Source organism: Oryx dammah, unplaced genomic scaffold, assembly GCF_014754425.2.
Source record: "Oryx dammah isolate SB20612 unplaced genomic scaffold, SCBI_Odam_1.1 HiC_scaffold_29, whole genome shotgun sequence".
Taxonomy (NCBI): domain Eukaryota; kingdom Metazoa; phylum Chordata; class Mammalia; order Artiodactyla; family Bovidae; genus Oryx; species Oryx dammah.
The window spans coordinates 70,128,175-70,141,717 of NW_024070213.1; the positions used below are offsets into that span (position 1 = coordinate 70,128,175).

The window sequence follows — 13,543 nt, forward strand, 5'->3', positions numbered from 1 at the left end:
TTTTTTTTTGGCTTTTTAAAATCACTGTTTATTCCATTTGGTAGAGGGTTTTTTTTACTCCCATACAAATATTTGCAACAATTTTGAATTCCCCAAAACCATACATAGACGATAAATACCATGCTATTAAAGTATTAAATTTGTACAAAAATACTTTACAGTTTAATACTTGTTTGTTACAAATAAAAATACATATTTAAGTGACTCATGATCTTTTTCTTAACATGATTCTGCTTTATACTTTCTTGCCCTGGCGGTTCTGAAATATGATTGAAATAATATATTTCTTTGCACAGAAACGAAAGGTGAACTTTTTCCTTAAACAAAGGACACAGTGTTCAGATGCTTTACTTAAGCAGTTGTTTTAATTATTGACCAAAATAAAGATGTTTGGAAAATAATTTTTCAGTATGGAGATTCTACAGTCAATATACAGATCTATTTTTTTTTAAATATTCACCAAATAACAGTTATTAGTGTAACTATTCAAAATATCTGAACAAATGAAAACAGTTGCTGACAGACATTAAAAGCAACTGTCACAGTTTATTGCTTTGGGGGATGGTAATAATTGGCAATGCATTTTGTGAAAATGTATTTACAATTTCAGTCAGTGGCATGGCTCAGAACAAAAGACAGTCCAGAGTCATTTACGTACATGTGCTGTACACCCCTCAGTTTAACCAGTTTTCAAAGCATGTCAAGCAGTATGAGTTTCATTTGCCTATCCTTAAGATAAACCTCATTTTAATAGACTCTTCATTCTCAAATTCTTAGTCTTGAATTTTAAAAATAAGATAATTTAACTAATTCTCAGTGTTACTAAACACCCTAATTCATTACCAGAGAGTTTTCAGCTATTAAAAAATGTTTCCTTAAAAAAAACAAAAACAAAACCAAAAAACAGGTCACAAGACATATCCTGTTTGATAATTTGTTGCATAGGGAATAGCATACATCTTAGTTAAAATCATTCCTATACTTGGGCAAAACATGTACCACCACCTATTATGGTCTCCTACGTGCACCGTTGCTGAAACGTCGTAAGATAATTTTATACCTGTACCCCTCCCATAGCAGCAGTCCCAGCAGCTCACCAGACTAGTTCTAGCAGAGCCAGCTTTATGAAAAGCCTTGTCAGTTAAATTCTTACATGAATAACTTTGTAGTAAGAAACTGATTTCAAAGTGAATTAAGGAAATTATTTTAGAGAATATTTTCAAACAGACATTTCTCTTTTTAAAAAGGAACAGGAAGATGGACTTGTGAACAAATGTCCTCTGATGTTAACTGTAGAGAGGGGTGGCCTGTTTTTCTTTTTCTCTACCATTGGGTTTGGCAGGGGATTGCCTGTCATATACCATAGTGATCACCAACAAAGAAACCTCTTCAACTTGAAAAGGGAAGTGAACATGAGCCATGAGAGATTTAAAAGACCCCTGTGCTTGCAGTTAATGCCACGTGATTATCTGTGCTTCAGATGTCACAGAAATCTTAAAGGGATTTTTTTTTTTTTAGCACCATGTAGATATTGTCTTTTGTCCCGCTTTATAAAAAGCGTTGCTATAGTGTATTAGTGGGTTCTCGTATCTCCAAATTACCACCATGGCTCGGCTGTTGGAAAAAAGCACTGTTCTGTTCACTCCATTCTCCTCCTGGTAGAGTGTGTTCTAAGGACTTCTGTGAAGCCAGGGGGTTTCTACTAATAACCAGGTCCAGCTTATTACCAGATTCCGCTATGAGGGGTACAACAAGGCAGCAGTCAAAGTCTCTCGTTCGGACATGATTAACCTGAAATGGCAAGAAGCACCATGGTGAATTATTGTTATAATTCCCAAAACCCAGAGTAACATTGCAAATATAACAGGTTGATAAGAGTGTCGAAAGTGCTTAAATAGCACTCTGTACAGACAGTCTATCCCAGCCCTGAGCACACTATAAGAGGGGCATAAGCTTACTTATTCTCTGCTACTAGACTGTAAGGCCCTCGATGGCAGGGAGCAGGGACACATGTAACATCCCCCAGCTGAGCAAATAGCCTTACTCATGGCAGGTGCTCCAAAGTGCTGTCATGCCCAATTTACAGCCGAGGAAAGTGAGGCACATAATGGTTAGGAGAAGTGCCGAAGACCAGCAGTTGGTAAGTGGTCCAGAGAGGATGTTGGTGAGTGGTCCAGCAAAGATGTGACCTCAGGCAGTCTGGCTGATTCCGAAGTTTGTGCTGTGCTTTGTTTTTTGTTTTCTTTCTTTTAAAAAAATTTTGGCTGCACCCTGCAGCATGTGGGAGCTTAGCTCCCAGACTGGGCACTGAACCCATGCTCCCTGCATTGGAAGGCAGAGTCTTAACCAGTGGACTGCTGGGGAAGTCCCCCACAACTCGTGCTCTTGATGATACTGAACTACCTCTCTCAGCAGTTCTCATGATCCCACCCCCACTGCAAGTTTAAAAACCATCTCCATGCTGCTTCCTCCCAGTCCTTGACTTTTCATTCTCTCTCCCATCTTCTCAGTTTGGGACCTGACCATTATATTGTATTGTTGTTGTTTAGTTGCTGAGTCATGTCTGACTCTCTTGTGACCCCATGGACTGTAGCCTGCCAGGCTCCTCTGTCTATGGGATTTCCCAGGTAAGAATACTGGGGTGGCTTGCCATTTCCTTCTCCAGGGGATCTTCCCGACCCAGGGATTGAACCTGTGTCTCTTGCATTGGCAGACAGATTCTTTACTGCTGAGCAACCAGGGAAGCCTTATATTGTATAAATGACCCCAGTTGTTCAACATAGGAATGGTGTTTTGAGTGCTCATCCCCTTTAGCCACTCTTGACACCTACTCATCCTGAAAACTCCTTCCTTGGCTCTGATGACACCACTTTGCTCTGACCTTCATACCCTTTTAACTGCTCACTTTCAGCCCTTTCCCACCTTTACTTCATCCTATCCTTTAAATTTTGTTTTCCTTAGAGTTCTATCTTTAGTTCTCTTTCATACTAGAAATCCACCCTAGGCAGCTTTATCCAAATCCATGTGTTCAGTATCCCAAATCTTTAGTTTTGGCTCTAACATCTCTCTTAAGCAACAAATGCAAACTGTAAGCTGCCTTTGACTGCTCCACCAGGATGCACAGAAGGCATTAAAGGCTCAGGTCTGGCACAAGCATCTCACCCTTACCCCCTGGTCTCCTTTCCTGTGATCCTCCCCTTCTCCACCCTACAGCAGTCCACCTAGGACATAATTGTATTGTCTTTCTGAATTATGAAATATGTCATTCTGCATAAGAAATTAATAGACCTCCAGAATGAAGTCTTAAAAGCTTGGCATTCAATGCCCTTCACAATTCTGAGTCCAGTCTGCTTCTATAGCCTCAGCTTCCACAAAAGTAGGTATATCTCTAATTTACAGAGGTCAAATCATTTGTCCATTGTTACTTACTCAACAAATACTGGAGTATCTATGAAAAATGAAAGTGTTCCATATTCTTAGGACAAGTCTAATTGTTATATTGCCATGGTAAAAAGATCATCAGAGTTGGTTTTCAGACTGTCTAATGAATCAGTGTAAACTTGCTTTGGTGAACATGTGTCTAAAAGCCAACCATCAGAGCAGCCTCATGCTTTGAAAGTCAGCTATTTAGGGACAAACTCATTCTATTTGAATACACGTTCAAGACTGATGGCGGCCCTTCTGCTGTTCCTCCAAAATGCTCTTCCTGAAAACTGGACATAAGATCTAGGAATTTGCTTTCCTCAGTGAAACCAAACCTGATCATGAGTAAATACGGTTCAGCTTTTGGATTTTAGATGCTGTGTGAGATGAGATATCAAACACTGCAAAATGGGAAATGGGAGAGTAAGGTACCAGCATGGCAGTGCACCCCAGTTTTCTTGCCTGCAGGACCCCATGGACAGAGGAGCCTGGTGGGCTGTAGTCCACAGGGTTGCAAAGAGACTGACATGAAGCAACAGCATGCACACATGCCTATTCACAAGTTTAGAATCTGCTGGGGAATGTATTCAGGGAAACACGCTGTTTCGGTAACTGGTAAATTCTACTAAGGGAAAAAGTGTCTATCCTCTCTAGGAGGGCCTCTGATCTGGTCTTGAGGCGAAGGAGGATATGTGAACACTGGTCAAATAGGACTTTAAAAAGTTAGATAAAATTTCATCTGAGGTCTTACCTGTAAGAGCCTATCGTAGGGCTTTAGGCCACCAAGATCTCCGGGCCCAGCTGGGCGAATATTTTTGACATAGACTCCTTTCTCCAGCAAGCCATCTGCTACGCTGAATCCGAAGTCCTCCATGTCAGAGCCCTTGTACAGGGTCACCTGGAAGGTGAGAAAATGTGAGGGGGGGCAGTATTTTGGTAGGTTGAGGACTTTTGCCTGTGAAACTTCTCGACGAACCATCTTTTCAAACTAATTTCAGTAACATAATAGATTAGGCAGCTCCCCCCAGTCTTGGTGCTAGTGGTAAAGAATCCACCTGCCAATGCAGGAGACCTGGGTTAAATCCCTGGTTCAGGAAGGTCCCCAGAGGAGGAAATGGCAACCCACTCTACTGCCTGGAAAACCGCATGGACAGAGGAGCCTGGCAGGCTACAGTCCATGGGGTTGCAAAAGCAGTCATGACTGAGCATAGCACACACACAGACACACACACAGACACAGACACACACACACACACAGAGACACACACACACACCCCAATCATGAAGATTTTTTTTCTATTCTTCAGGAACATCCTTGGAATTTCCAAACTCCCACTCAGAACTGGAAAAGGAGGAGACATGCTGGAGAGGTTGTTTTTTTCACTTGCAATCATCAGGTGTATACAGTTGAGAATTTCCCAGGGGCACATTCATGTCTCTATTCTGGAGCAACCTCAGGTGTTGGGAGAAGCCAGGGTTAGCCCTTTGCAGCTGGATATTAGGACTAAGCCAAAGACCTTTCCTTCCTGCTCACCATGCCTGGTGCTGTGCTGGGTACAGTGCTCAGCATATTCTCTGCCTCTAAGCAAGAGCCAGGAAGCCCATCATTGTGTTTTCTCTGGAATTCTAATCAGTGCTTCAAAAAATATTGTGAAAGGGAGAGAGGCCAAGATGGCAGAGTAGAAAGACCCTGAGCTCACGTCCTCTCATGAGCACACCAAAATCACACCTATCTGGGGAACAACCATCAACGAAAAAGACTAGAACCTACCAGGAAGTACCTACAACTAAAGGCAAAGAAGGAACCACAATGAGATGAGTGGGGTGGGGCGGGGGTGGGGGGTAGGGTGGACTGGTGATATAATCAAATCCCATCCCCCTGAGTGGGCAACCCACAAACTGGAGAATAATTATACTGCAGAGGTTCTTCTACAGGAGTGACCGTTCTGAGCCCCACAGTCTGGCTTACCAGCCCAAGGTTCAACATCAGAAAGATAAGCCCCAGAGCATTTGGCTTTGAAACCAAGTGGGGCTTAACTGCAGGAGCCCCACAGGATTGAGGGGAACATAGACGTCACTCTCATGCACACAAAAATCTCATGCACACCAAGGGTGCCCACAAAATCTCATGCATACCAAGACCCAGGACAAAAGCATCCGTTTGACAGAAGGCTAAGCCAGACCTGCCTGCTGGTCTTGGAAGGTTTCCTGGAGAGGCAGGAGCTTGGCTCACTCTGGGTACATAGACACGGATGGCAGACACACTGGGGAATATTCAGCCATGTGAACACTCCTCTGACCCTCTAAATCACTGATCTGAAATGAGCTCTGAGACACCTGGGCCCTCCAGCCAGACTCTAGGAACCAGCTCTGCCTGCTAGTAGTCCAGCACTAACCCCAGTATCTGACTTCACCTGTCAGTAGGTGGGCAACAGCCCCAGTCTTTGGGACCCTGTGTCTGCCCACCAGTGAGCCAGCACCACTTCCAAGGCCTCCCAGGGTTGCACAATCAACCAACTGGTAACCTGACCTGACTAAACAGTACTAGCAGCATCTGCATAGGGCAAGGCATGTCAACCAACCAAGCCTACTAGACTGCCTGCATAATCAGCCCACCACAAAGAAGGACCCTTGCAGCCCTCTTAGGGGAACCCCTAGAGCATTTAGCTTCAGTGATGAAAGGGGAGTATACAGCTGGGACGCATAGGACGTCTGCTACAGAGGGCCACTTGTCCAAGGTTGAGAAATATAACTAATCTACAATAGACATAAAAATACAAACAGCAACTGAGACCAAATGAGGTGGCAGAAGATTGTGTTCTAGATCAAGGAATAAAATTCCAGGAGAAGAACTAAATGAAGTGGAGAAAGATGATCTATCTGAGAAAGAGTTCAGAGTAATGATCTTAAAGATGATCAAAGAACTTGGGAGCAGAATAGACGCAGAGTGAGGAGTTAGAAGTTTTAAATAAACAATTAGAGAATACAAAGAACAACCCAGCAGATGAAGTATACAATAACTAGAATGAAAAATACACTAGAAGGAATGAAGAACAGGCATTTAAAGAATAGTTAACACCTATTCTTCTGAAACTATTCCAGAAAATTACAGAGGAAGAAACAATTCCAAACACATTCTGTGAGGCCACCATCACCCTGATACCAAAACCAGACAAAGATATCACACAAAAAAGAAAAATACAGGCAGATATCACTGGTGAACATAGATGCAAAAACTTATCAACAAAATATTGGCAAACTCAATCACTAAAAGGATCATACACCATGATCAAGTGGGACTTGAAGGATTTTTCAGTATCCACAAATCAATCAGTGTGACATATTACATTAACAGGATAAAAAGCTTATGATTATCTTAGCAGGTGCAGAAAACACTTTTGATAAAAATTCAACATTCAAAGAAAAAAAACTTAAAGAAATAAAATTCAACATCCATTTATGATTTTAAAAGTCTTCAGAAAATGGGCATAGATGGACTCCACCTCAACATAATAAAAGCAATATATGACAAACCCATGGCTAACATCATATTCAATGGTGAAAAGCTAACAGCATTCCCTCTAAGAACAGGAACAAAACAAGAATGCCTACTCTTGCCACTTTTATTCAACATAGTTTTGGAAGTCCTAGCAATCAGAGAAGTAAACCAAAGGGAATCCCAACTGGAAAGGAAAAAGTAAAACTCACTGTCTGCATGTAACATGATATTATACATAGAAAAATCCTAAAAATGACATTAGAAAAGTACTAGAGCTCATCAATGACTTTGATAAAATTGCAGGATTCAAAATTAACATACAGAAATCTGTTTTACTTCTGTATACTAACAACTATCAGAAAGAGATATTAAGGAAACAATCCCATTTACCATCACATCAAAAAGGAATAAAATACCTAGGAATAAACTTACCCATGGAGGCAAAAAACCTGTACTCTGAAAACTACAAGACACTGCTCAGAGAAACTGAGGAGGACACAAATAGATGGAAAGTGGGCCATGTTCTTGGCTTGGAGGAATCAATATTGTGAAAATGACCACAGTACCCAAGGCAATCTACCAGTTTAATATGATTCCTATCAAATTACCAATGGCACTTTTCACAGAACCAGAAGAAACAATTTAAATTTGTATGGAAACACAAAAGACCAAAAATAGTTAAAACAAGCTTGGGAGGAACACACAGGCAAAACACTCTCTAACATAAATCACAGCAGGATCCTCTATGACCCACCTCCCAGAATAATGGACATAAAAGCAAAAATAAACAAATGAGACCTAATTAAAAGCCTTTGCACAATGAAGGAAACTATAAGCAAGGTGAAAAGACAGCCTTCAGAATAGGAGAAAATAATAGCAAATGAAGCAACTGACAATCTCAAAAATATACAAGCGGCTCATGTAGCTCAATTCCAGAAAAATAAATGACCCAGTCAAAAAATGGGTCAAAGAACTAAACAGACATTTTTTCCAAAGAAGACATAGAGATGGCTAACAAACACATGAAAAGATGCTCAACATCACTCATTATCAGAGATGCAAATCAAAACCACAATGAAGTACCATCTCATGCCCATCAGAATGGCTGCTATCCAAAAGTCTACAAGCAATAAATGCTGGAGAGGGTGTGGAGAAAAGGGAAGCCTCTTACACTGTTGGTGGGAATGCAAAAGCTAGTACAGCCACTATGGAGAACAGTTTGGAGATTCCTTAAAAAACTGGAACTAGAACTGCCATACAACCCAGCAATCCCACTGCTGGGCATACACACCAAGGAAACCAGAACTGAAAGAGACACTTGTACCCCAATGTTCACTGCAGCACTGTTTACAATAGCCAGGACAGGGAAGCAACCTAGATGCCCATCGGCAGATGAATGGATAAGAAAGCTGTGGTACATATACACAATGGAGTATTACTCAGTCATTAAAAAGAGTGCATCTGAATCAGTTCTAATGAGGTGGATGAAACTGGAGCCTATTATACAGAGTGAAGTAAGTCAGAAAAACACCAGTACAGTATACTAAAGGATATATATGGAATTTAGAAAGATGAACGATGACCGTTATATGCGAGACAGCAAAAGAGACATAGATGTAAAGAACAGTTTTTTTGGACTCTGTAGGAGAAGGCAAGGGTGGGATGATTTGAGAGGGAAGCGTTGAAATGTGTATATTATCATATGTGAAGCAGATCACCAGTCCAGGTTTGATGCATGAGACAGGGTGCTCAGGGTTGGTGCACAGGGATGACCCTTGGGGATGGGATGGGGAGGGAGGTGAGAGGGGGTTTCAGGATGGGGAACACATGTATGCCCATGGCTGATTCATATCGATGTATGGCAAAAACCACTACAATATTGTAAAGTAATTAGCCTCCAATTAAAATAAATAAATTAATTAAAAAAACAAGCTTGGGAAAGAAGAATGGAATTGGAAGAATCATGCTCCCTGGCTTCAGACTATACTATCAAAACAGTATAGTACTGGCACAAAAACAGACAGATATATCACAGGATAGAATGCCCCAAGATAAACCCATGCACTTATGGTAATCTATGACAAAGGAGGCCAGAACAATGGAGAAAAGACCATCTCTTCAATAAGTGGTGCTGGGAAAAGAATGAAATTAGAACATTTTCTAACACCATATATAAAAACAAACTCAAACTTAATTAAAAGCCTAAATGTAAGACTAGATACTATAAAACTCCTAGAGGAAAACAGGCATATTTATATATGGTTTGATATATAAATCACAGCAATATTTTTTTTTGGATCTGTCTCTTAGAGTAGAAACAAAAGCAAAAATAAACAAATAGAACATTATTAAACCTCAAAGCTTTTGCACAGCAAAGGAAACCATAAACAAAATGAGAAGAAAACCTACAGGAGAAAATATTTGCAAACAATGCAACCAACAAGAGATTAACTTCCAAAATATATAAACAGCTTATAGAGCTCAATATCAAAAAGAAACAACCCAATCAAAAACCAGGCAGAAAACCTAAATAGACATTTCTCCAAAGACAATATACAGATGGCCTACAGGCACATGAAAAGAAGTTCAATATTGCTTATTTTTAAGAAATGCAAATTGAAGCTACAATGAGGTACTGCCTCACACCAGTCAGAATGGCCATGATCAGAGAGTCTGCAAATAACAAAAGCTGGAAAACACTATGGAGTTTCCTCAGAAACCTGAAGACAGAATTACCATATGATCCTGCAGTCCTACTCCTGGGCATGTATCCGGACAAAGCTATAATTCGAAAAGATACACGCACCCCAGAGTTCACAGGAGCACTACAATGGCCAAGACATGGGAGCAATCTCAATGTCTGTTGAAAGATGAATGGATCAAGAAGTGGCACATCTATACAATGGAATATCACTCAGCCATTAAAATGAATGAAATAATGCCATTTGTAGCAATATGGATGGACCTAGAGATTATATTAAGGTAAGTTAGTCAGACAGAAAAAAACAAATACCACGTGATAGCACTTAATGTGGAATCTAAAAAAAACTGATACAAATGAACTTATTTACGAAACAGATAAGACTCACAGACATAGAAAACAAACTTGTGGTTACCAAAGGGGAAGTCACTGTAAGAAGAGGTGATAAATTAGGAATTTAGGATTAACAGATACATACTACTATATATAAAATAGATCAACAAGGACCTATTTTATAGCACAGAAATTATATTCAATATTTTATAGTAGCCTATAATGGAAAAGAATCTGAAAGAGAATATATATATCTGTATATATACATATAACTGAATCACCTGGCTGTACACTTGAAACATTGTAAGTGAACTCAGTTCATTTTTTAAAGAAGTCTTAGAAGACCTAGAAGTACTCCTTTAAGAAACACCCGCCCCTAGGGCCCGGCTTGAGTAGCTCCCTCACTCCCTTTCTTGGGTTTGGTTTCCCAATTCCAGCCATTCACCCTTCTCAGCTATGGGCCTCAGCCTGTTCTCTCTGCATTAAGGCCAGTGCTACCAGCTAAAGTTTTCCCCAACCCCCAGGCCTCTTTCTGACCACCCACAAGAGATAGAGGTTCACACGTTCATCAAATGTGTACTGAGTCTTTCCATGTTCTGAGCATGGTTCCAAGTGCTGAGAAACAGCAGTGAGAGAGAGAGAGGCAGAGAGAGAAGAGGTTGCCTTCCAGAGGGAAACACATTTATGTGTCATGTCCACTGAGACCCACTGTGCTGGACACCAGCCACTGTGCTCAGCAAGTCACACTCACTTAACAATTTGACTGCCTTTTTTAGTAAGGTTTGCTGCACACCCTCTGCAACAACCAATGCACATATCAAGCAATGATTGGGGTTTGCTTTTTAACTCTGATTGTTTTAAAATGCCCTGGAAGAGGAAATGGCAACCCACTCCAGGATTCTTGTCTGAAAAATTTCATGAACAGAATAGTCAGGTGGGCTACAGTCCATGGGATTGCAAAGAATTTGGCACGCCTGTGCGACTGAGCACATTTTAAAATGTATATTTAACACACATCATACACGAAATACATTCTTGCAAAGGAGTAAAACAGTTTAGAGCTATATAGGGCAAAATGTGAAGATTAATACTCTCCAAGCAGGAGAGTATTATTATTCTATACCCAGTTATTTCACTTCAGAGAAGTATGGAATGCTGAAGGAAATACAAAGTGGTCATTTGTGGATTTTCATGTCACCCAGCAGAGAACTAATATATCAAGCTGGCGGGGTCAAGTCTAATCACCAGGCAGCCTTGGTGGTTTCTGCCGTATTAGAGGTGAGGAAATTCAAGCTTACCCACAGTCACAGAGGTACTGAATAGTGGGGACACGTCTGTCTGACTCCAGTCACTCAACTATTATATTCTAATGCCACTCAAGTGCCTCATTTCATAAGATGTACTGTGTTTTTTTTTTTTTCTTCATGTTTTCAGTTCTCTGAAATCAGGCCATGTTTTATAGGCAGAGGTATCTTAGGTCTTATGAAATAGGGTATAGCAACATCTCACCCCACCTGCCTATTTCCCACAATACACTAGAAGGAAAGGGGCCAGAATTTTGTTACATCTTTGCTTTATGAGAAAAAAAAAAAAAAAAAGCCCTGTCTTGCCAGTTAAAGGGTGATTGGTCCTGAACAGATGCATCACCATCTCTCAGAATGGTGTGAAAATGCAGTGTCTTAAACCCCACTCTGAACTGCCGTCTGCCAGGTTCTGAGCACACTGAAATTTGCTCTCCGTGCTACTTCACACACCAGAGGGGCTAGTACACGTTCTTTCTGAAAAGGAAATGAGGGGACTAATACTACTTCATTTAGCATTGTGTTTCTTACCCATCTTGCAGGATTGTTAGGGTCAAGTCAGGTATCATCACTGGACAGTAAACTCAGGATGGCCGTGCTTTATTGCTGTATCTTTTTTTCACTGCTATATCCTCAGTCCTTCAAATAGTACATCATAAGGTTCACCTGGACCTTACGATGTGCTAGATGGGTAAGAAACACAATTTTAAATGAAGTAGTGTATGTGAAGTTTTAAGACCTGAAATAACCTGATATATGTGGAAAGATCACTTTTGTGGCACTCACTTACACAATCAGAAAGTCCTACCTGACTATAGAAGAGGTGCGTGAGTGTGTTAGCAAAATCCAGTCCCCACATTTGACACGTACCTTAATAATGCATGAGTGCTCAGTTGCCAACTTGTGTCCTGACTCTTGTGACCCCATGCACTGTCGCCCATGAGGCTCCTCTGTCTGTGGGATTACCCAGGCAAGAATACAGGAGTGGGTCAGATGGTCCATGGGGAGAGAATGAATCCATGAATGAGAGAACATCCATGAATGAGAGAATGATCCATGAATGAGAGAACATCCCCTCACCCAAAGCAAAAGTCATCAGGAGGGGAGGATATGTCTTTTTCGGTAACTAGGGCTCAGATAAAGGCCTGAGGGGAGATGTCCACCCTCTAAGTTCCTTGAGGGGGGCAAGGATCCTTGTTTTGTTCACTGATATATCCCAAACTCCTTAAATGGTACCTGCCACATTGTAGAGCTAGTATTTTGATGAATAGATGAAGTGACTGGTTCTGACATACCATGTGGTTGAGTTTGGAAACTAGTCAGAACTGGCCAGGATGTGCTGTGTGTGTGAACGGAGAGGGATTTAATTCTGAGGGTCAGGCCACACCCTGCCTCCGTGGCCCCAGGGCCATGCTGGAAATGAGCAAAGGCAAAAAGCTGCAGGGTGGCTGGGACTGTGCAGGACAAAGCTCCACAGTGACATCATGTGACCTATGACATTGGAGCCAGGTCTGTCTGCCCTCCCTTTGAGCCGAGAAAGCCCCAGTCTTGTACAGGGAGTAGGGTGGGATGTGTGTGCTGAGTCGCTTCAGTCGTGTCTGACTCTTTGCACCCTCATGGCCCGTAGCCCACCAGGCTCCTCTGCCCATGGGACTCTCCAGGCAAGAATACTGGAGTGGGGTGCCATGCCCTCCTCCAGGGGATCTGCCCCGTCCAGCGACTGAACGTGCATCTCTTACGTCTCCCGCATTGGTAGGTGGGTTCTTTACTATGAGCACCATCTGGGAAGCTCCAGGGTGGAATGAGGCTCCAGGGTTCTCCAACTTGAGACGCAGGACTTCTTGATAATAAGGCTGTGGGACTTGTGTGAGTAGATTAAAAAGCAAACTGGATGCTATTTTTCTACCAAGTTTGTGGAGTAGATCATACAATTTGTATAAGAAAGGCAAAATGAGTGCCAATTCTTTCCTTTCTTCCTTTCCTTTCCTTTCTCTATTTTAAAATAGAGAATTAGTGGACTAAATATTTCCAGTGGTATCCCAAGGAGTTTTTTTCCAGTGGAGAGGGGAATGACCTTTTAAAAGTACATTATCAATATGAATCTATGGGTCTTTTTATATATAATGTGTTATAATCAACTGCAACATTCTTTTGCAAGCTCAAGTTTCCTCATTTTTGGCCAAGTGGAGTCCTTCATGTTGATGTCGTGATGATATCATGATATGACCCACATGCTCTGATAACTTCTCTGCTTTTTGGCACAAGATATCACAGACTAATAGAAGC

At 41.4% G+C, this 13,543-nt stretch overlaps 1 protein-coding gene across 1 annotated transcript in view; it reads right to left on the minus strand.

Moving 5' to 3' along the window:
* The window catches only part of GRIP1 (glutamate receptor interacting protein 1), a 751,108-nt gene continuing 737,565 nt past the window's right edge, over window positions 1–13,543 (minus strand). Inside the window, exons 24-25 of the mRNA XM_040233396.1 lie at window positions 4,175–4,321; window positions 1–1,791 (exon numbers count right to left, since the gene is read on the minus strand). Coding sequence (XP_040089330.1) covers window positions 1,564–1,791; window positions 4,175–4,321 — 375 coding nt within the window. The 3' untranslated portion in view covers window positions 1–1,563. The remainder of the gene's footprint in view (window positions 1,792–4,174; window positions 4,322–13,543) is intronic.